Raw genomic sequence first — 21,421 nt, forward strand, 5'->3', positions numbered from 1 at the left:
GTGAGACCTCACCGACAACGAGCAGCCTTGTCAACAAAAACAAGGTAGAGCAGTCGAAAGGAAGAGAGTGATGACATAACGAAGACCGCAAAGCTACAAAGTATAAGCATGTCTCCGTCAACTGGCTTTATGTTCCCAGCCACGAGCATGAAAGCTTTTTCAAAATAAAACTACTACCGTTGTCCAGCATTGACGATTGCTGGGTACACTAGACCGCCAGCAAAACCTAATAGCTTCAGGCTGGCATAGCTGTCTGCCTTAGGGCCTTTCGAAAATACAGACTACTCCAGCATACTTATTGGGAGGGCATTCAAATTGGCACATGATTAGGTCGAAGCGTATAAAGATAGCATCGTTTAGAAAGTTAAATGATAATAATAATAAAAAAAAAACCAAACAAAGAGTTACTTGGTATATATTGAAGGGACAGGTCCAGTAAGGTATAGATCAGCTGAACCGCGCCCGCATAAGTTGTGCCTCCCTTTTCCGCAAGAAAAAACCCAGCTTGTGTATTCTCCCCAACCCTTCTTGTTGACATATTCTCTGCACAACTTTTCTCCTCTACAACGCTTCTCCCACACCATTCTTGCTGTTTTAACAGACTGCTTGAGTGCTTGTGGACCACGAGATTCTTACCGATCCCGGCTCCGCCCCGAGGCCTTGCCACAAGTGGCTTACACCTTCTCCTCACTCAACCTCATTTCCCGAAGAACACCCTCGTTCCCCCCCTCCCACAAAAACCTTTCCCTGTTAGGATCCTACTCTCAAGCACTACTCAAACCCTTTTCACGATTGACATCGTCGCTTCCTTATCATCTTAACCCCCTGACCGCCCAATGAGAGCATCATAAATTCCATCAAAGACCATCGCACACACCGCTCGAGATAGGGCCGTCATGGCGCGACGGTACGAGATCGATGAGCTATTATGGCTGCGCCAATCACCTCTTATCACAAAACCCTCTGGCCTACCTCCCATCGAAGAATGGATGTGAGTCTATCCAACCTCCCCACTTTGGTAACCATCCCGCACTGTCCACGTCAAGACTGACCCATGCCTTTCTTCTAGGCCTCAACCTGACACAACCGCCCAGCGCAAACAACAGAACACTCGAGATCCTAATAACCCGAATGACACACCCACAACTACGAATCGACGACCGAGCATTTTTGAACCTCGTCATTCCGCCCGAGGCTCCAATTCAGGTGCGCTTGTGCCCTCTGGTACCTCTCCGTCACATGCTTTCAATCTCCACTGAGTTAGTAACTAACTGGGCCTTCAATTGATACAGAAGATATCATTCTCGGACCCCCGAAGACTGCATTTGCATCATCGCGCATCGGTGGTAAAGGATCCTTCGATCTGACAGATCGATCCGCGCGGGCAACCGAGCCAGACGAGAAGAACGATCGATTCAATTTCCGCGATCGATTCTTCAAAGAGAAAGATGCCCCAGAAAGAGACTTGGAGCGTCGCGATGGGAAGCCAAACCTGAACGGCCGGCGCGGGGACAAGGAGGACTGGAATGCTGGCCGCCCACGTCGCACCTTCGGCCCCGAGGAACCAGATCGCAAACCACGCCGAAACGGAGAATTCGATCGGTGGGAAAACCGAGAGAATGCGCGAGACAGCAATACTGAACGCCCTCAAAACAAAGACCCCCGCTTCATGAAGAAGGATGGCACACCGGGAAGAACCAAATACGATGGCAACTGGTTCCGCGATGAGCAAGCCCACGATGGTGCCGAGGCCGATGATGATAAAGCGCCACTTCGCAACCGAGAATGGCGTCGTGACCGACACGGAGCGGATCGCGACTGGAACCGAGGAGGCAAGATGGAACAGGAGCCTGAATGGCTGGACAGCAATGACCGAGATGAGTCACGACGAGCACACACACAGGAAGAGTTTGAGCGCTGGAAGGTGGCCATGAAGGCTGGCTCTGGCGCTGCGCAAAAACCCGCTGCCTACGAAGAGAAGAGAGAAGCACCTGTGGAATCCGATATTCCCAATCAGCAACTGGAGACTCGCCGCACCGACGGAGAGATCTTCAGTCAATCTGGCACCCAATTCGTAGGCGACGTTGCGATGGATCGATTCTTTGGCATGCTAGGTGACTCCAAACCTGCAGTACAGGAGGTTAGCCCGCCAGCTCCTGTTGAGCCGACCCCGAAGCATGAAATCCCTAGCGGCAAGCCTGGAAAGTCCTCTCGGTTTGCCGGATTGTTTAGTCCTCCACCAGACAGTCCTTCCCGAGGTCCCGAACCGCAGGCTGTTCCCCTGTCCCAGACTGGAGGTACACCAGTCAGTGCCCACAGCGACGCGGACCAGGAAGGTTTCCAGCGCATTCTCCAGATGCTGGGTGGGGGTGGTGGTCGATCCAACAATGGTACTCCCAACCAGGTCGATTCATCGCATCAACCGCGCTCCATGTCGATGATGTCAGGAGAGCAACCCCGTGGCGCGATGAACATGTCATCTCCTGCACTTTCGCGTCATGAGTTCACCATTCCTCCACAGGAGAGTCCCATGGCACAGTTTGCCGGTAAAGACCACCAATCTCGTGACAGGGAGAATCTGCTCCGCCTGATGCAGCAAGTTCGGATCGGTCCGCCATCCGCTGGACATTTGCCTCAGTCTCCAAATGCCGGTCCTCCCCCTCCTCCTGGGTTGATGCCAGAAATGATGACCCGCCCCCCGCCTGGGTTGACTGCCCAGAAAACACCCACTTTCTTGGATGATCCGGCAATTGCCAACATGCAGCGGCCGGATAGTGATCAATTGCGGCGCCGAGTGGCCAATGGGCCTCCGATGGGTTACTTTGATGAGGGACACTACCCCCAAAGCACTCAGAATGGCCCTATGACTCCTGGGGGTTCTCGACACCCCCAGGGCCCTCAGCAGCAGCCCCCCATTCTCCAGCGACCTCCAGGTCTTGAACATATGCCACCTCCTGGATGGACCGGTCAGCCTCCTCCTCAGCAAGGCAATGGGCCAATGGGTCCCCCACCTGGAATTCCCACACCCAACCGTGGCATGAATCCCAATTTCCCTCCTGGAATGATGCCCATGCCTGGTAACCCACCCCCCATCAACGAGCGACAGGGCTTCCCTCGCGGCCCTCCTCCAGGCATGATGCCCCCGCCTGGATACATGGGTGGACCCCCACCGCCCGGATTTCCTCCCATGCCACCTAACCCGGAGGTTATGATGGGACTTGGCCCTGGCCAGGGCCCATTTGGACCCGGCAACCCGGGTCCCCAGGGACCCCCTCCTTCATCTCGCCACTTGCTTGAGATGTTTGGTCAGCCCAACGGCGGAGATCTTCGAGGTGGTATGGTTGGACCTGGTCACTTCCGGTAAATTCAATCTATGAAACGAAACATCGCTGGACTTTGCTCTCATGCTACTGGATTGTCATTTTTACTGCTTACCTGGAACTGTGTGAATACATGGGGAAATTTGCAGCGGATAGTATGAGATTCAAGATTTCTGACTCGGTTTTAACTTGGACTGGTTACACGGCAACGTTGCATCTTCTTGAGAGATCGAGGCACCATGTTACTTTCTGATTTGCTTGCCCTTTTGTTGTTTTTATTTCTTATTTTACTCGTGGTGCCTTTTTCGATATCATGATGCCCACCCTCGCACTTGAACCATACTACCTCGATCATGGCTCTAGCTTCGCCTGGCTGTGCGTTGCTCTTGCTTGTGTTGCATACTTCTCCGGGGCTACAATTTCCTTCCCCCCTGCTGTTGATGATGCTCGAGAGATGTGACGTGCTATGTATTCAGCGAAGTTTAACCGAGTAACAATGATGACTGGGTGATGAAATGTGAAAACTTTGTGGTAGATTGGTTGTGATGATTTATGTATTCAGGGAGTCTTGCTTCTGCTGTCTATCAGTGAAGTCTGGCTCTACTCATAGATATCGATACTACAATTTATTCAACTACAAATTTTTTGAGTCTGAACCTTCAATCGTAACAACGGCCTAGCTGGTCGGTACGGCATTTGGGCACACCTGGCTATATTTTGCACATCAACTCCGTCGTGGACATTTCCCGAGAGGTCGTTGCGAGGGCGCCGTATCGATTTCTGGCCGTGTTTCTCTCTCTCCCCCTCCCTTTCGAGGTATTTTCCCAATGGTCATTCAGTTCATACGTACAATGCCGTAGTCCACGAGTTCCCACCTCTTTATCGCGGTGAGCTTCGCGGTGAGTGCCCCATAGTTCTGCGCAAGCATTGAGTTTTCAATCTGTAACCTTCCAGACTTTTGCTTAAAATATTTGGGTTGCTTTATATGTTGATATTCATTGCGCCAGAGACACATAGTACAGTATATACAAGAATATATATTCAAGGATCTGTTTGTAAGAGTCACGATCGTTGATTCACGACCACCCCGAGACGTTTGAAAACCAAGATACCTAAAAGAAACCTTAAACCAGAGCCTCAGAGGGATCCAAAGCTTGTGCAGCGGTAAGAAGCGATTTGTAGATAGCAGACTGGTCAGTCTGGAGGGTAGCTAAGCAGTAAGGAAGAGCAGGCTTGGCAACGTGAATAAAGAATGACTATATTAAAGAAACATCATTAACCTGATCTGAAGAATAGTCAATGCGTTTTAGAAGAGGGTAAGGAGAAACAACTCACGCCAGTCTCGTCATTAACCTTGGACAGGGCAACCTGCAGATCGTTGCGCTGGGCCTTGTCAAAGTGAGAAGCACTGTCAACAAAGGCGTTGTTCAGCTGGATACCGGTGAGGGCGAGCTATTCAAGAATCTCGTTAGTATCATACTCGGATGTAAGACCTTGAAACCGGTTCATACCGAGTGGAAGGCCTGGCAAATCACCAGCTGAGTGGACTCGGTCAAAGGCTTGATGGGCTGGTTCTTGCTAAGGTCCTTAGCCTCGCCATAAGCAGTGGCGTTGTAGGCAGAAACGACGTCCTGAGTTCGAAATACCGCGTTAGTAACTACATACGCAGGCAATAAAGGTCTGTCTTTGCGTTAACTGGTCACTCACATCAGCCGAAGTGTCATTTGTGCCGTCGTCCAGGTGGTTCAGGAGCAGGTAGGTTTGCTGGTAACCAAGGTCGATCTGGGCGAAGCGGTTCTGGACTGACGGAGCAATATCGGTGGCGTTGGTGGCAGTGGCTGAGGCACCGAGAGCCAGGCAGGAGGCCACGAGGATGTTTTTGAACTGCATTTTGATGTGACTTGGAGAATCCAACACCTGAGAATATGTAGATATGGGGGTCGTGAGACGGTTGGGGAGGGATCTCCTTTATAGCAAATACTATTTTCTAATAGTATAGAGGGGCACACATAAGCCCTAGGCTGCCCTAGGTCCTGTTAATGTTCAGTTTCCTTGAAATGATGGCATAGTATCCATTATGGTCCACTACACAAAATCTAGAGCAGCTAGTTCATATGGGATTGTAGATCGCAATAGGCATCTCGGGTCATGATTCGAGTGACTTCAGGTGGAGGGCTGATCACGTCCTTATGTAGAGAATCGATCAGGGGTTCTCGATTTGAAATTGGTACAGATCTGAAGGATTTTAGCGTCCGATGAAGCCCAAACCCCTAAGAACAAGGCACGGTGCGAGATCCCTGTCGATCATTGCTTCGTGAGTTTCGTTTGAGTGGATCCGCTCACCCGATTGTGGTGGATACACAATTCGATTTCGCATTGAGCTTGAAATCAAAACAAGCCGAAGGCTCCTTATTGATAGAATCAGAGAGGGCGACCTCGGTTGGAACGAAAGCAAGTAGGTTCTTATTCTAGTTCCTACAGCGTCAGTGACACAGGACGTGTTTATAGCTCTCACACAGCATGTATTCACGACATACAATTTGTGGGACACTTCCTCTTCGAGCTTCGTCAAGGCCTCCTTACTAGTACATCCCATACCCTGAATGGCCCCACAATTCTACTTGCCCAGCTCCGTCTCTGTCAAGGTTGTCCAGCGCAGAATAAAAATTTCCAGCCCTTCGAGCAGAGGGTCATTTGGAGCTGCAGACTCTGTTTCACCACATGATGTGTTTTGCACCTCCGTGCTTGCACCAGCATGTGGAGACGAGAAGCAATATTCAGGCAAAGCCTGTGATATGGTATGTTCTGCAGCTCGTCTTTTATTTTGTCTTTTGGCTTCGGGTATGCCATCCTCTTGAGGTATAGACATATCGGGATCATCTTGCGCCTCAGGGGCCAGGCGTCCCTTCCGCTTCCGAGTCGTCATTGGACTCGAGACTGTCTCAGATGAAAATGGTACAGACGCCTGGGCCGTCTCAGTTCCAAGGAAAGTGTCAAAGTCAAAACTCCCAAGACCGTCGGGGTCTATCGGACTAAAATCAAGGCTAAAACTATCAGAGGACAAAGGCAACTACGTAAGAAATTGACCATTAGTACATAGTTGACTAAAGAATTCAATTGAGGACCTACAACGTTATTGGTGGACCCTTTGGAAGGTATAGGCGCAGCTAAGTCGGTTTCTATAAGCTTCGGTCAGTGGGTATTCGCACAGTACTATATATATTGGTATCATGCACAGTAGTGACATGGAGATAACTTACCGATTCCCAGAAGATTGCTTTGGAAGAGTTGAGTAGCTCTCTTGCCATACTTCTCTTGAAGAGTCGATGCTTCAATCTTATGCACTCCAGCAAAGCCACTTCTAACTCTTTGATAGCGACTGCTGTCCAAAAATCCTTGCACGGAATCAATATCATTGAGCACAGTTTTGACCATTCTATAGTAGTGGTAGAGCTCGTCATTGTCTTCATCTGTCTCATTTGTTCGAGACGAATCAAAAGTACCGGTCTCTGAAACGCTCAGACTGACATATTGCAGTGACTTCGTAAGATTTTCGTAATTCCTTTCGCTCTCAAGCTTCTCGTTGGCTAGCACAAGCAGCAAATTCCGCTGCTCTTGAAGCTCATTTGCTTCACGGCGACTGCTCATGCATTAGCGGCAATGCCCACGATCCGAGAAAACCAGGGGATCTCACCTGCGTATTTGGCCCGCATACATAATCACATTTAGCATCAAAAGCATGGTTGATTTCAATCTTTCCAAGTTCCCCGCCATGGCATCCAAATGTGGCTCATTCATTAGGAACCAGATCTTTTTCGTTGCTCGCTCAATCCTTGTTTTGGAAGAAGGGTCTGAGTAATGCTGTTCGATGGTATGGTCCAGATCTTGAAAGACTTTCTCACACTCCCTCAAGACCTCCTGGGCTGTCTCAAAGGCATCGGGAGAACATAAAGTGGCCAAATCGTCTTGTTCCAGACTCTCTCCCAGTTGACGTAACACATTGCAGGTCAGTGCGATATCCTTAGAAAGACCTCTTAGTGATTTATTGGCATTCTTGAATCGATGGCAGAATGTGCATAGCTTGACTGAGAGCTTGCCGCCGAGTTCGGCGATCTGAATCACACTGGCCACGACGCCGAGAATTTCTGCCCCGGACATGAAGAACTAATTAAAGCATTCGAGCGAGGGTACTCCGATTTAGTAAGATCTGGAGTAAGTTATTGCTTCAGGGGGTGATGTTGGGGAAATCCCCTCTTTTTGTATGCCAGCCCCCACATTTTCCAACCTGAAAACCAACCACCCTTGGCATCAGGTATACGAAATGTACAAAACAACGCTCTTTGATAACACAGCGTATTTTATCAAATCTTTTGTATTTGACAACAGAGAAGCAGAAAGCAATTTTGAGGCCCGGTCTCAAGTCTCTTAGCTTCTCAAGTTTGACCCAAGGCACATTAACTCGAAGGAACTGTATATATTCTAAACCAAGTTCAAGCTTAACCTTCAAGTTCGGACTTAACATCGATGATGTTTATGTGACTTTATGACTGGTCTTATCACTAATAATCTGTGGAGGGGCTTAGATGGGTAACAGTAGGTTCATTAGTTCAATCTCTACTAGCAGGCTTCGTTCTCTTCAACGCGTGTAGAACCAAACACCTTTATTATTACACCTGAGAGCCATAATAACAGACTACATAGGCATACATAATTTAGATTGCCGCCTGTCTTGAGTAGTTGTTGACTCACCAGGTATGATATGTAGATGGGTCCCGTCTTAATTGGGAAGCACGACGACAACGAATGTCAACGCATTTCTTCTCTTCTACCCTATCTCTCCCATGTGCTTTCTCCTCTCACTCGATAACCATCATCCTAAAAATGGAGCTCCCTGGTGGCAATTGCCCCTCGCTTAGCCCTACCAGGCGAGGCCAAATGCCTCTAGCTTATCCACGCCCTACTCATTCCATGTCGTTGCGATCCCATGACTGGGTACCTCCACACTCAGAGAGTCCTGCTACACCAGGAACATCCATCTTTGAACGAGCAATGCGTCGCTCCAATTATGCCAGAGGTATGAACCCCCTCGGCGATGTCACTTGATGTTTCCAACAAAGTATGCCAACCGATTTCCCTTCTCTTTAGACCGAACCCCCAACCCAGACAACATTGAAGATGTGAATTATGAAAGCTCTCCTGATCCCTTCCAAACCTCTCCTTGTGCCAGGCTCGGTGATTCTTCTCTAATCTTGTCGGAGGATAACACCTCTATCGCCGGCGGCGAGAATGAAACGCGGACCACCGGTGGCTGGTACTTTGATATTCGTGAAGACAGCCCCGACAAGAAATCAACCTCTCCCAGCACGCCACGATCCTATGGTGGCATGAATGAAGACAAGGAAAACATTCTTCCCACTGACTCTGACTGGGAGTCCCCCATCCAGAACCAAGCTCGGACTGACAACGCTGGCTTTAACGGTCTCAACAACCCCCAGCAGGATGCCTTTGGTATCACTCTCATTCCTTACGCCGATGCTCTTGCTGAACTTTCCGTTAACCGGTACGGATATCCTGCACCGCCTGCTAGTATTTTCGCTTATGATCCTCTTCCTACCGAGCCTGCTCACAGTCCACAGCGGATGGAGTTAGACGAGGAAGATGAGATTCGCGGAGAGCGCCGCGCTGACTGGCGTCGTGTCCTGGATGATGACCATATTCGGGAGCTCCAGCGCCTGACCGATGTCTTTTCCCGTGGACTTGAACAGCAAGCGTTACACAATGTCCATTACGCTATGCCAGACGAGCGTTTCCAGGGATTTTCAAGCATCTTTATGGAGGATCGTCCCGTCACTGAGCATCGGCGTCGCCGGAATCGTGGACACGATTCCGAGGGAGAGGAGAATTAGTCCATGAATCATTGACAATGAATGAAAAGGAACGAAACGGTATGATGGCGTTGTCCAGATAATATGAAAAGTTCTTGCAATCGGGTCATGGCATTTGGTTATGGCGTTCAGTTCGGCTCTCTGAATGGGCTTCTTTGCATTTGTATTCTGCATTTGTATGTTTCATTTTCTATGCTGCTTTGACGTGTTTGCTTCATGTGATTCCAGATATCTATTTTCTGTATCTTAGTCACACATTTGCTGTGCCAGATATGCAGCAGATTTATTCCGATAATGAGATTTGTGTTCATTGAAAAGGAGAAATGGTGAACACAACCATGAACACAATGACAACCCAAATCCCGGATCCTTTGTTGCAGCTGTATGCTTAAGAAACCTAGTATTAAACCTACTTCTTCAGTAGTTGATCATAAGTTTAGAGGGTATTTTGAATAGATTCAATGATGATGATTAAAGTGGTGGTTCCAGCTCGAGGACACCATCCAAAATGGAGTCCGGTGTCACGTCAACTAATACGCGGGAAACGGCGGCGAGGTCGCTTCCATATTGGAGGCTTCGATCATCACCAGGAGAGGCAACGACAATGCGATGGCGAAATACCTTTCTCGCAGCCAATGCCACGATCGAAGGTGTGAGGTAATCAATGCCGTGGAGCGGGGTCAGGAATCTGCAAATCCCGATCAATAACGAGCAACTTCAGGTTTCAATCTTGACTTACTGGGCAAGCTGGGAAAATTGAGAGTTCGCCCTTGCTGAAACACCACCGGCAACTGCGCGACTGAGACGCAAGAAAACAACGATATCTTGGATATACCTAACCACTTCAGCACTCATAGTGACTGAATTGCTGGCTTCGCGGAATTTCTCTATTACCTACATAGTTGATAATTGAGAGACTGGTCACTGGCAAGGGATTATTAGATGCTTACCATGCGGTTGACTTTGGGGTTCGGTTTCTGTAGTGGTTTTGGGGTATGGATTACGGACGACGCAGAAAGCTGAGCATCGGAAAGCCAGTCGTTCTCTTCAAGGTATACAAACCCATCGTCGGGGTCGTGGAAATGCGAGATGAATAGCTGGTCACGCTATAGCAATTACGTCAGGTAATTTCCGCAGCAGATTGCGAATCAGAAGTACAAACCAGATGTGCCTTTAGTGGGGGATGTAGCTCAGCAGAGTCCCGCGCCACAAGTGGCACAAACAAGAAATCCAAAGGCGCATTGAGTATGCCGATTTCTGTCACCAGCTGCCGGGTCCGCATTAACTGCAGTAGTCAGTATTTTGCTGATACGCGGGCAAGAGCTGAAGTCTACCTGCAACACTTGAACTTGAAAATCCTCGCTAGTCAAGTTGAAGTCCTTGGCAATGATAACATTGACCACATTTGGTTCGTTAGCTACCATACTCGGAATGGGGGACTTGCTGCGGTCCCGATGTCCGCCAAGGTAGGAAGAAAGATTGCTGGACTGCGATGGTCAGTCGATATTCACAAAAGCGATTTGCCTATGAACCAGAATCCATACCGTCTCGGTCCTCGCCCGAGAGTACGACGGGCGGACCAATGATTTGCGAGCGTCTGCAGTAAGGAGCTCATTATGAATATCCTCGATGGAGGTTCCAGAGCCACAATCAAGAATAGAGTATGAGAGTTCAAATGTGCTTGAACATATCTAAGAATTCATCAGTCTCCAATCTACATGAGGTTTTGCCTATACGAGGTGTCATACCAGCGCTAACTCTTTGCCAAGGTCATGAACGGAGTCGCCCGTGGTCTCAATCAAGCAATGTTCTTGAGCGGCGAGACACAGAAAGAGAGCCACTTCGAGATCAGACAATTGTCGTGCAACATCCTCAAGACTCGTATCATCCATTCTTGAGCTCCATCGACAACCCAATCCCTGTAGGCGTGACAGGATAGAGTAGGTGAGTGGGATAACTGGGAGCTGCGGACATATGATGCCCGTTGATGCCTCGGTGCCTTAATAATCAGCCACCAACAGCTCTCCAAAGCGGACTAGCGCGAACCCCCCGGGGAAGCTGCGGTTTCACTCCGTCACCAACATCGACACGGGGATACGGGCGTATGGTCTTTCCAGGGCCATCTTCTGTGATCATTACTGCCCCGAAATGGCACCTTCAAACCCTCTCGCCAACTGGGAGAAGGTCGGCGACAGCTTCTATCGCAAAATCCCCGTATATGACGCTATCTTCGATGAGGATGTTGAACTAGAGAACTACATCGTCACGGGCGCGCCGTATGGTGGAGCTATCGGTATGGTTCCTCTCTGAGTTAAAAGGCTGCAGCTAAACAAGAGATTTCTGTAGCGCTTTATCGCGATGAGACCAAGCCCATCAGGCTGCGGGATTCACAGGCGTCCCGATCGAGCATCGATGTTTATTCATGCTCAGGAAAGCAAATTCATCGAATCAACGTGTGTTCTCCTACGCTATCTTCCGTAATTGCTTGAAACTGACTGTTCTGTTAAGTGGGAGCAAGCCACTATCCGTGGAATCGGCTGGTCCGACAAAGAGGAGCTCTTGGTCGTGGCTGAGGATGGCACAGTCCGCCGTTATTTCGGCTTGGACGGCGACTTCACCTCTTTTTCCCTTGGTAACGTGAGTTGGCTCTTGAGCCTTGTCATTTGAATACCAGCTAATAGTAGTAGGGTGCCGAAGAGTATGGCGTGAGAGACTGCCAATTCTGGTCATCCGGCCTTGTAGCATTGTTGTCCAACAACCAGCTGATCGCGGTCTCAAAATATGATGAGCCAAGACCCAAGCTTCTTGCACCTTGCCCTGAAGGTGAAGTCTCGTCATGGGCGTTGATCCCACCCGCGCATACTCTTTCGCGATCCGTGGAGGTCTTGCTTGCGGTTGATAAGACTGTCTATCTGGTCGACTCTACAGAGGCCGAAGACAAGATTCTGCAAGACGGTCCATTTAAGCATGTTAGCATATCTCCGACCGGGCGCTTTGTTGGCCTTTTCACCGCAGAGGGCAAATTATGGGTTGTCAGCAACGACTTCCAGAACAAGCTTAGCGAGTATGATTCAAAATCTCGGGTACCACCTAGCACTGTGAAATGGTGCGGAGATGATGCGGTTATTCTCGCCTGGGAGGACGAGATTCATCTCGTCGGACCTAGTGGTGCTGCATCCAAGTAAGTAGCTTCCCTTTACATTCGTGATAATTATTGACCCTCGATAGATACTACTACGATGGCCGTGTGCATGTCATACCCGAATTTGATGGAGTTCGTCTGCTCACCAATGATACTTGCGAATTTCTACACAAAGTCCACGGCGTTACAGAAGAGATTTTTCGACTTGGTTCTGGCTCTCCTGCGTCCGTGCTACTTGACTCTGTGGATCAATTGGAAAAGAAGTCGCCTAAAGCGGATGAGAATATTCAGCGCATTCGCTCAAGTCTTCCTGCAGCGGTTGATACGTGTATCAAAGCCGCGGGCCATGAATTCGATGCTTATTGGCAGAAACGATTGCTGAAGGCAGCATCGTTTGGAAAATCAGTCATCGAGCTTTACAACAGTGATGAATTTGTCGAGATGACCGAAAAATTGAGAGTCTTGACGGCAGTGAGAGATTATCAAATCGGGTTGCCGCTATCATATGAGCAATATCTACGTCTCACTCCGGAAGGCCTCATCGAGCGTCTAATTAGCCGTCATGAATATCTCCTTGCCATCCGAGTCTCTGAGTATCTCCAGATACCTGCAGATCGGATTTATGTTCACTGGGCAAGTCAAAAGGTCCGGGTTTCTACGGTAGATGATGAAGCAGTATGCAAGCTCATTGTTCAAAGACTAGAAGGAAAGCCAGGTATCTCCTTTGAGGTCATTGCACAAACTGCCTATGATGAAGGTCGATCGCACCTGGCTACGCAGCTGTTGAACCATGAACCACGAGCTGGCAAACAAGTCCCATTGCTACTAAACATGGAGGAAGATGAGCTTGCCTTGGACAAGGCAATTGAAAGCGGAGATGATGATCTAGTGAATTACGTTCTTCTGCACCTGAAGAGTACGATCCCTCTAGCGAGCTTCTTCCGAATGATCAATAGTCGTCCCATGGCATCCGCACTTGTTGAAACTGCGGCTCGAGATGAAGACACCGAGCTTCTAAAGGATCTATACTACCAAGATGATCGGCCTATCGATGGATCTAATGCGCTATTGTCGGAAGCTTTACGCGAATCAGACCCCCAACGCCAGACGGAGAAACTTGCGCTTGCATCGCGTCTGCTGTCAGATTCGAAAGATCCTACCGTGGTCTTACAACAAAAATTGATTTCTGAAGCATCCCAGCTCATTAAGGCCCAAGAATCATTGGACAAAGATCTTGCAGACCACTCAGAGTTCATGGGTCTCAGTTTGAACGAAACAATCTTCAGGCTATTTCGGGCTGGTTATGGAAAACGTGCGCATAAGATGCAGAGCGAATTTAAGATGCCCGAGAAGACCTTTTGGTGGTTGCGCCTTCGAGCCCTGGTGGCTAAACGCGATTGGGGTGAGTTAGAGGAAATTGGTAGGAGCAAAAAGTCCCCTATTGGGTGGGAGGTAAGATTTCTAATCACGGAGCTGCTTCGAATTATGCTTACACCAGATAACAGCCTTTTTATAACGAGGTCCTTGGCGCCGGAAACACAAAGCTTGCTTCGTTATTCGTTCCTAAATGCACAACCTTACCAGTCGCCGAGCGGATTGAGATGTGGATCAAGTGTGGAATGATCGTCAAGGCGGGAGAAGAGGCACAAAAGGCCAAGGACATTAACACCTTAGAACTCCTTCGGACCAAGGCGTCCGGTCCTGCAATTACGGAAATTGAGCGCATGATCAACCAACTTAGGCCGAGGAAATAAACTTCCAGAGATCGGCATTATTCAGGTGATCTGATCATCCTCATCGACGGTCGCAGGAGCCTCCACCACATCATTCGATGCAGAAGCAAAGGGATTTTGTTTGGGCTTTGTGGGCACAGTATCTTCTTTCATGGCATCATTCTCGTCGTCATCGTCGTCTTCGTCTTCGTCATTTTGCTGAAGAGCAGCAAAGGCTTGTGCCTTCTTGTTCAGATCTTCCCATTCAGCCTATGGTGCGGGATTTTCTGTTAGCACAAATATACCAAGGGCGGACAGTTCATTAGAAATTCATACACTTCGTGCTTTGACAGCCTTTCCACGAGTGAGACTCTTGGCCTTTTTAATTTGCAATTGGTCCAAGACGGCCTCTGCTCGGTCCATACCCTTCTGTTGTCTCAAGCGCTGCGCCCTAGACAGCTTCTTCTGTGCCTGCTTCTTCTGAATACCGGAACTGCGACGCTCAGCCAAGACGGAAGGGCGTTCAACCTCCTCCTCAACTCGGGGGGCAGCGTCCAGAGACCGATCTACGGGCGAAGCCGCCCGCCGAGCGGCACGAGTGTTAGATACTCTGGCTGAGATATAAATTAGAAATGTAGAATACAAAAAAATTTCAGTGCAACTCACGTTTACTTTTGGCCATGGTGGGATTTGTTTTGAGTAAAAAGTGTGTGGAGACTTTGCTATCGATAAAAGAAAATTTCGCGGAGAGCGCGATGCACCCAAAGCGCAGCCCCGGATTGAAAAGCAAAACGTTTGTATACTTTTCTTCTCCACCTCCTCACACAACCTGGCCTTCTCGCCCTTATTCCTCGGAAATTTACGGCCCATGCTCAACAGGTCTTATTCCTGCTGCTGCGGCTCTTTCCCTTCTTCTCTTCCGCCATGAATGCTCGCAGAGAGGGCGCTAACATCTTCTCGACTGGCCCCATCCATTACGCAAGCCTAAACAGCCACCATGAGACAGCTCTCACTTCACTACAGAACAACGAAACCTTAGCCTATGTTCTCCTCGCCCTGCTATCAGTCTATCTCCTCCTCGATCATTTTGGCTTCGCTCCGGTCTCCTTAATCCGTATCGCTTGGAACGTTCTTGTCTTCGCAACACCGTCTTGGATCATTGTCGCATTGGATACTCGCATGTCGCCATCCGAATCATCCCCCTCAAGTCCCCCCCAGATGAGCTTTCAGACCAAGAATGAGGCAATGCAACGAATTCTGGGTCTTGACAACAACTCCTTCCCTTTCTTCCCACGCTCGCGGTCCTTATCGGGACTCGGGAATGCCCTGCTGGGCAACAGCAGCGACGCGATACCGCCAGGACTAGGGAACTGGGACAACTCCTGCTACCAAAATAGCATTATCCAAGGACTGGCCTCTTTGAAATCCCTTGCAACTTTCCTGGGGCGAAATGTCGAGTCTCTAGGGGAGAAGGGGTCATTTTCTACACACCAAGCGTTAAAAGGAATCATCGAGCATCTAAATAGCGCATCTAATTATGGGCACAAGCTGTGGATTCCTGCCGACCTAAAATCTATGAGCAGTTGGCAACAACAAGACGCGCAAGAATACTTTTCTAAGTTGGTTGACCAAATCGATATCGAAATCCAACATGCATCGCGGGGACAGACAAGAAATATGGGGTTAAAGATGGTTGGTCGAGAGGAGAATATATTGAAGGACATCTGCGATAATACTTTGGACACCGAAAGGAGTGTGAGCGAGAAATCATCGTTACGAAACCCACTGGAAGGGCTGCTTGCACAACGAGTGGGCTGCATGAAGTGTGGCTGGACCGAAGGGCTGTCGCTCATCCCATTCAACTGTCTTACCGTGCCGCTCGGGGATAGTTTCGAGTATGATGTGCGCGAGTGTTTGGATCAGTACATGACGTTGGAGCCCATTGAGGGGGTGGAGTGTGCCAAGTGCACATTGTTGCGCGCACAATTTCAACTCAAAAATCTCCTTGGCGGCATGACTGGTGACGAAGATTCACCTGACAGTTTACAGACGCCAGGGTTATCCGATGCTGTGAGGACATCCGCACAGGAGCGGCTTGATTCTGTGCAGGCCGCTCTCGATGAAGATGATTTCGCCGAAAAGACACTTACCAATAAGTGTCATATCCCATCCAAAAATCGCGTTACTACCACCAAATCCCGACAGGCAGTGATTGCACGCGCACCACAATGTCTGGCTGTCCACATCAACCGAAGTCTTTTTGATGAAATGACTGGTATGCTGAAAAAGGACTATGCCGCGGTCAAGTTCCCGAGGCAAATGGACTTGAATGACTGGTGCCTCGGTACTCAGGTTGAGAAATCCGAGGATGGACTTGAGCAATGGGTGACAAATCCCTCTGAATCTATGCTCCCCTCGCCAGGTCAGGCAGTGTGTCTACCCAGCAGACACTATGAACTTCGGGCCATCATTACCCACTACGGTCGACACGAGAACGGACATTATATCTGCTACCGAAAATATTCGACTGCAACATTCCCAGCCCATGTCCCAGACGAGGTTCTTCAAGCCGAAGGAGACAAAGAAAAACCTGAACGTTGGTACCGACTGAGTGATGACGATGTGCAGATGGTCAGCGAAGGCCATGTGATGTCTCAGGGCGGTGTTTTCATGCTTTTCTACGAAGCCGTTGAGGGCCCACTTCCCACACAGCCTGAAGATGAGGCTGCTACCCCAGAATCTATACCATACGAGACGACTGAATCAGTGTCCAACTGCACCATTTCCGAAAACATGTCCGTTACGACCACCATCACCGACGACGATTCCAATACTTCACGTGCAACCAGCGTATCAACTCCTGAGCACCTTTCCCTGCATACGGATGACACCAAGCAAACCGTTCCACCACTCAGGGCCTCAAGCACACTTGATCTCAGATCTGAAGGCTCAACGGACAACCTTGGATCACCTATGATCACTGCGTCATGACTTGTCCTATATTCCATCTACTTCGATTTTTTCTGTAATTTTTCTCCGACTAGCGAGGCCATGCTGTGTGGCAAGCCACTGCATCACGATGATACCCGAGGCACATTGAACTTCCATCTGGGGCGTTTTAGTAACAATATTGGAAATTTACGACATATGTACCATTTATCTATGTACTCCATACTGCTTTTTCTTTTGGTTGGCACAATATTACTCTCATAGAAGTAAACCTAATATTGATTCATCTTACCTATAATTTCCAAGATTGATAATCTCAATAAGGTCTTCTCCATTTTCAAGGTATTGATATGAAGTAGCATGCGATTATCCAAATAGTCCAAAGCAAATCTCGCCAGTAAAAGTTTTAGATTCCGAAGTACCTTGACAAAATAGCAGATACCCAAGTATGAGCAAATTAAAAGGGCGTAATCTAGATTTACAGTACTTGTTGATTACTGTCATTTTATCTCAGTATCTAGCTCACACCATCTCGTCTACGTGAATGAATCTGTATGTAATAAGCGACTAAGGCTCTAGGTTTCGAATTGGTAGTGGTTTTAAGTGATCGGGCAAGCAGAAGTGGCCTTCTTATACGACATATCTTCGGATCTGGTAAGCGATCCACGAATTGTCAGGCACGCTTTAGCGATCGGTGGATCGCTCAGGATTTTGGGGGTCTCCCGAGTACCATGCTGATCGTGTAAATCGCGCCCATCTCCACTACACGAATATGATTGGCTGTGAGATCACGATGCCTCAGCCTCACTTTCCAACCCCGCTGCTCCCAAACTGTACAGCATTCATTCCGAGGAAGTTTCCGTGGTGGCGCGATTACAGACGTTGATGACCCTCATATGAGATCAGCCTTTCAGTATCAGGTGACTTATCATTATATAACCCAGCATGGCTGCTAAAGCCATCCTATCTCATGACGATTATACAGTCGGATGGATATGCGCCTTACCGCTGGAGATGGCGGCTGCAAAGCTGATGTTGGATACAATCCATCCGCACCTGCCGTATCCATCAACCGATCAAAACAATTACATCCTTGGAAATATTGAAGAACATAACATCGTCATTGCCTGTCTACCAGGCGGCACATATGGCGTTGTACCAGCTGCAATAGTCGCGATGCAGTTGCTCTCGACCTTCAGCTCTATCCGCTTCGGTCTATTGGTCGGTGTTGGTGGCGGCGTACCGAGCAGCAACATAGATATTCGGCTAGGAGATATTGTGGTGAGCCAGCCAAGGGACACATCTGGAGGCGTGATCCAATATGATTTTGGGAAAGATTTACCCGATGGATTTCAGCGGACTGGGATGTTGAACCGGCCTCCGAAGGTCCTACTAACTGCTCTTGCCACAATACAAGCCCAACATCTTACAGAAGACAGTCGGGTTGTTGAATTTATTTCAGACATCGAAAATAAGATACCACAGCGTCAGGCCGCGAAGTTTACTCGTCCTACCCAAGAGGACTATTTATACCAAGCGGAATATGATCATGGTGAATCTAATACATGCGTGAATTGCGACCCATCGAGAGTAATATCTCGACCTTCGCGAGACTATGATGAGCCAGTCATTCACTATGGACTGATTGGATCTGCGAATCGGGTGATGAAAAATGGCAGAATACGAGACCAACTAGCCCAGGACTTGGGTATATACTGTGTTGAGATGGAAGCGGCGGGGCTCATGAATGATTTTCAGTGTTTGGTTATTCGAGGCATCTGTGACTATGCTGACTCGCATAAGAATAAGGACTGGCAAGGATATGCGGCGGCAGTGGCGGCAGCCTATGCTAAAGAGCTGCTTTTGGTGGTTCCATTCAATCAGATCGACAATACCCCCACAGCCCGAAATGCTCTATCAAATTCTGGTGAGAAGCGCTAACTTCGGTCTTTGGCCTCTCCTTTCCTTTTGAATAGATTACTGAATAGACTTATACATTCTTAGTTAATCGCTTCAAAATTCCTCTTGATCTAACGGCTGTGCCTGTGATCGAAAATTTCGTGGGACGGCAAGCCGAGCTAGACCTCCTATGGCAATTTTACAAGCCGACAGACTCCCAAAGACGAAAGGTCGCGGTTCTACATGGGCTTGGTGGAATAGGAAAAACACAGCTAGCGGTCCAATTCGCGCGAGAACATCAACACGAGTTCACCGCTGTCTTTTGGTTAAATGGCAAAGATCGAGGCACGCTTCTACAATCATTAAGCTCTGTCTTGCCTCGATTACCTGGGCAAACCCATACCAACGAGGCAATCGGTGACGACGAGCTCGAACAGCGAGCTAGGCAAGTGTTACAGTGGCTAGCAAACGACGGCAATTCTCGCTGGTTGATCATTTTTGATAACTTTGATCAATACTCTCCAATTGATAGCGGCGTTGGGAATGCATATGATATTGGAAAGTTCTTTCCCGCGACAGATCATGGCTCTATCCTCATCACCTCTCGACTTCCAGGGCTCATTGAAGAATTCAGAGCAAAGTCCGTTCCAATTGACAGGCTTGCCTCGACAGAAGCTATTCAGCTTCTCTTAAAGAACAGCGGTCTATCGGAAGATAGCACTTTTGAGGATCTAAAGGGTAGCGTAGGTAGGATAGTATATACTTGATATAAAGATCTTAGCAATAATACTAATATGAATAGATACCCTTGCGCTCGCTCACCGTCTTGACGGACTACCATTAGCGATTGTCATCGCTGCGGCATTTATGCGTCAGACCGGCACTAGTATTACCCAGTACCTAGATTTCTACCAGGAATCATGGTCTGAACTACAGTCACAATCAAGCCCTGGGCGTCAGTACCAGCAAGGAAATATGCTACAGACATGGATGATATCATACCGTGAGATCCAAAATCGAGCCCCAAACGCAGCAAAGCTTCTTCTATTACTTGCCTGCTTCGACAATCGAGACATTTGGTATGAGTTAGTGCAAAGTGCTTCTAATAGCCCTGATGTTCCAGGCTGGCTTAAGAACATCATATCAAGTGGACTTACGTTCAAAGGTTATGTGAAGCCCCTTATAGAATTCTCTCTTCTTGAAACGAAGCAACAAGAAGGGAGCTATGCAATACATCCTGTGGTGCAAGACTGGTGCTTTCACATTGCCAGTACGACTAAAGATGTGACTTCTAGCCAGCTTTCTGAACTAGCACTGATATCAGTCGGATGGATAGTTCCTAGTGAAAGCGACAGGAATTATTCAGAACTTCAGCAACGGCTTATCCCACATGCGAGTTACGTTCAACGTGTTCAACTTCAAAGGGAGAATAATACTGTATGGGGCGCATTCCTTGGGCTAGGTGATCTCTATTCTGATCAAGGCAAGCTCAAGGAGGCAGAGGAGATGTACCAGCGAGCACTGGCAGGCTACGAGAAAGCCCTAGGTCCAGATCATCCAGCCACTCTCAATACTATGAACAGCCTTGGGATTCTCTACAAACATCAGGGCGATCTAAAGGGGGCAGAGGAAATGTACCAGCGAGCACTAGCAGGCAAGGAGAAAACCCTAGGTCCATATCACGCATCCACTCTTAATACTGTGAACAATCTTGGGATTCTCTACAAAAATCAGGGGAAGCTTAACGAGGCAGAGAAGATGTATTTACGAGACCTTGCAGGATGCGAGAAGACCCTAGGTCCAGATCATACATCCACTCTTGATACTGTGAACAACCTTGGTAACCTCTACAAAAGCCTGGGCAGTATGAAACTGGCAGAGGAACTATACCAGCGAGCACTAGCGGGATACGAGAAAGCCCTAGGTCCAGATCATACATCCACTCTCAATACTATGAACAACCTTGGTAATCTCTACTCTGATCAAGGCAAGCTCGAGAATGCAGAGGAGATATATCAGCGAGCACTAGCAGGCTACGAGGAAGCTCTAGGTCCAGATCATGAATCTACTCTCGATACTATGAGTAACCTTGGGATCTTCTACAAGCATCAAGGCAATCTGAAACAGGCAGAAGAACTATACCAGCGAGCACTGGCAGGCTACGAAAAAGCCCTGGGTCCAGACCATATTGCCACTCTTGATACCATGAACAACCTTGGCAATCTCTACTCTGATCAGGGTAGGCTCGAGGATGCAGAAGAGATATATCAGCGAGCACTGGCAGGCTACGAAGAAACCCTAGGTCTAGATCATACGTCCACTCTCGAAACGATGAACAACCTTGGCCTTCTCTACTCTGATCAAGGCAAGCTCAAGGAGACAGAGGAGATATACCAGCGAGCACTCATAGGATACGAGAAAGCCTTGGGTCCAGATCACAACATGATGCAAGGAGCTCTGGAGCAGCTCGACATGCTCAATATCACAGAAGAAGATTAGTGCCTCATGATATAT

General features: G+C 48.5%; 9 protein-coding genes across 9 annotated transcripts; 5 read left to right on the forward strand and 4 right to left on the reverse strand.

The window, feature by feature from the left end:
• Positions 1 to 587: 587 nt before the first annotated feature.
• N7503_005199 (uncharacterized protein) lies at positions 588 to 3,364 on the forward strand (the record flags this gene model as incomplete). The annotated part of the gene is made up of 3 exons (XM_057064746.1): positions 588 to 991; positions 1,070 to 1,224; positions 1,293 to 3,364. The coding sequence occupies exons 1-3, from the start codon at positions 897 to 899 to the stop codon at positions 3,362 to 3,364; spliced, it is 2,322 nt and encodes a 773-aa protein (XP_056922489.1). The 5' UTR covers positions 588 to 896.
• A 1,080-nt stretch (positions 3,365 to 4,444) lies between these two features.
• N7503_005200 (uncharacterized protein) lies at positions 4,445 to 5,210 on the reverse strand (the record flags this gene model as incomplete). The annotated part of the gene is made up of 4 exons (XM_057064747.1): positions 4,445 to 4,576; positions 4,656 to 4,772; positions 4,832 to 4,951; positions 4,986 to 5,210. 4 exons carry the CDS (start codon positions 5,208 to 5,210, stop codon positions 4,445 to 4,447), a joined length of 594 nt encoding a protein of 197 aa, XP_056922490.1.
• A 727-nt stretch (positions 5,211 to 5,937) lies between these two features.
• On the reverse strand, positions 5,938 to 7,478 carry N7503_005201 (uncharacterized protein; the record flags this gene model as incomplete). The annotated part of the gene is made up of 3 exons (XM_057064748.1): positions 5,938 to 6,344; positions 6,581 to 6,960; positions 7,015 to 7,478. 3 exons carry the CDS (start codon positions 7,476 to 7,478, stop codon positions 5,938 to 5,940), a joined length of 1,251 nt encoding a protein of 416 aa, XP_056922491.1.
• Positions 7,479 to 8,201: 723 nt separating this feature from the next.
• N7503_005202 (uncharacterized protein) lies at positions 8,202 to 9,226 on the forward strand (the record flags this gene model as incomplete). Its single annotated transcript, XM_057064749.1, has 2 exons — positions 8,202 to 8,394; positions 8,466 to 9,226. The coding sequence occupies 2 exons, from the start codon at positions 8,202 to 8,204 to the stop codon at positions 9,224 to 9,226; spliced, it is 954 nt and encodes a 317-aa protein (XP_056922492.1).
• Positions 9,227 to 9,676: 450 nt separating this feature from the next.
• Positions 9,677 to 11,097, reverse strand: N7503_005203 (uncharacterized protein; the record flags this gene model as incomplete). The annotated part of the gene is made up of 7 exons (XM_057064750.1): positions 9,677 to 9,893; positions 9,945 to 10,099; positions 10,156 to 10,311; positions 10,368 to 10,490; positions 10,540 to 10,692; positions 10,750 to 10,896; positions 10,954 to 11,097. The coding sequence occupies 7 exons, from the start codon at positions 11,095 to 11,097 to the stop codon at positions 9,677 to 9,679; spliced, it is 1,095 nt and encodes a 364-aa protein (XP_056922493.1).
• A 256-nt stretch (positions 11,098 to 11,353) lies between these two features.
• vp16 (tethering complex subunit VPS16) lies at positions 11,354 to 14,101 on the forward strand (the record flags this gene model as incomplete). The annotated part of the gene is made up of 6 exons (XM_057064751.1): positions 11,354 to 11,498; positions 11,552 to 11,658; positions 11,714 to 11,842; positions 11,893 to 12,386; positions 12,434 to 13,799; positions 13,853 to 14,101. The coding sequence occupies 6 exons, from the start codon at positions 11,354 to 11,356 to the stop codon at positions 14,099 to 14,101; spliced, it is 2,490 nt and encodes an 829-aa protein (XP_056922494.1).
• A 21-nt stretch (positions 14,102 to 14,122) lies between these two features.
• N7503_005205 (Alb1 domain-containing protein) lies at positions 14,123 to 14,741 on the reverse strand (the record flags this gene model as incomplete). The annotated part of the gene is made up of 3 exons (XM_057064752.1): positions 14,123 to 14,329; positions 14,396 to 14,673; positions 14,726 to 14,741. 3 exons carry the CDS (start codon positions 14,739 to 14,741, stop codon positions 14,123 to 14,125), a joined length of 501 nt encoding a protein of 166 aa, XP_056922495.1.
• A 242-nt stretch (positions 14,742 to 14,983) lies between these two features.
• N7503_005206 (ubiquitin-specific protease UBP1) lies at positions 14,984 to 17,050 on the forward strand (the record flags this gene model as incomplete). The annotated part of the gene is made up of 1 exon (XM_057064753.1): positions 14,984 to 17,050. One exon carries the CDS (start codon positions 14,984 to 14,986, stop codon positions 17,048 to 17,050), a length of 2,067 nt encoding a protein of 688 aa, XP_056922496.1.
• A 903-nt stretch (positions 17,051 to 17,953) lies between these two features.
• N7503_005207 (uncharacterized protein) lies at positions 17,954 to 21,406 on the forward strand (the record flags this gene model as incomplete). Its single annotated transcript, XM_057064754.1, has 3 exons — positions 17,954 to 18,935; positions 19,013 to 19,654; positions 19,710 to 21,406. The coding sequence occupies 3 exons, from the start codon at positions 17,954 to 17,956 to the stop codon at positions 21,404 to 21,406; spliced, it is 3,321 nt and encodes a 1,106-aa protein (XP_056922497.1).
• Positions 21,407 to 21,421: the final 15 nt, after the last annotated feature.

This window comes from Penicillium pulvis, assembly GCF_028828015.1.
Source record: "Penicillium pulvis strain IBT 33274 chromosome Unknown contig_23_segment0_segment0, whole genome shotgun sequence".
Lineage (NCBI taxonomy): Eukaryota > Fungi > Ascomycota > Eurotiomycetes > Eurotiales > Aspergillaceae > Penicillium > Penicillium pulvis.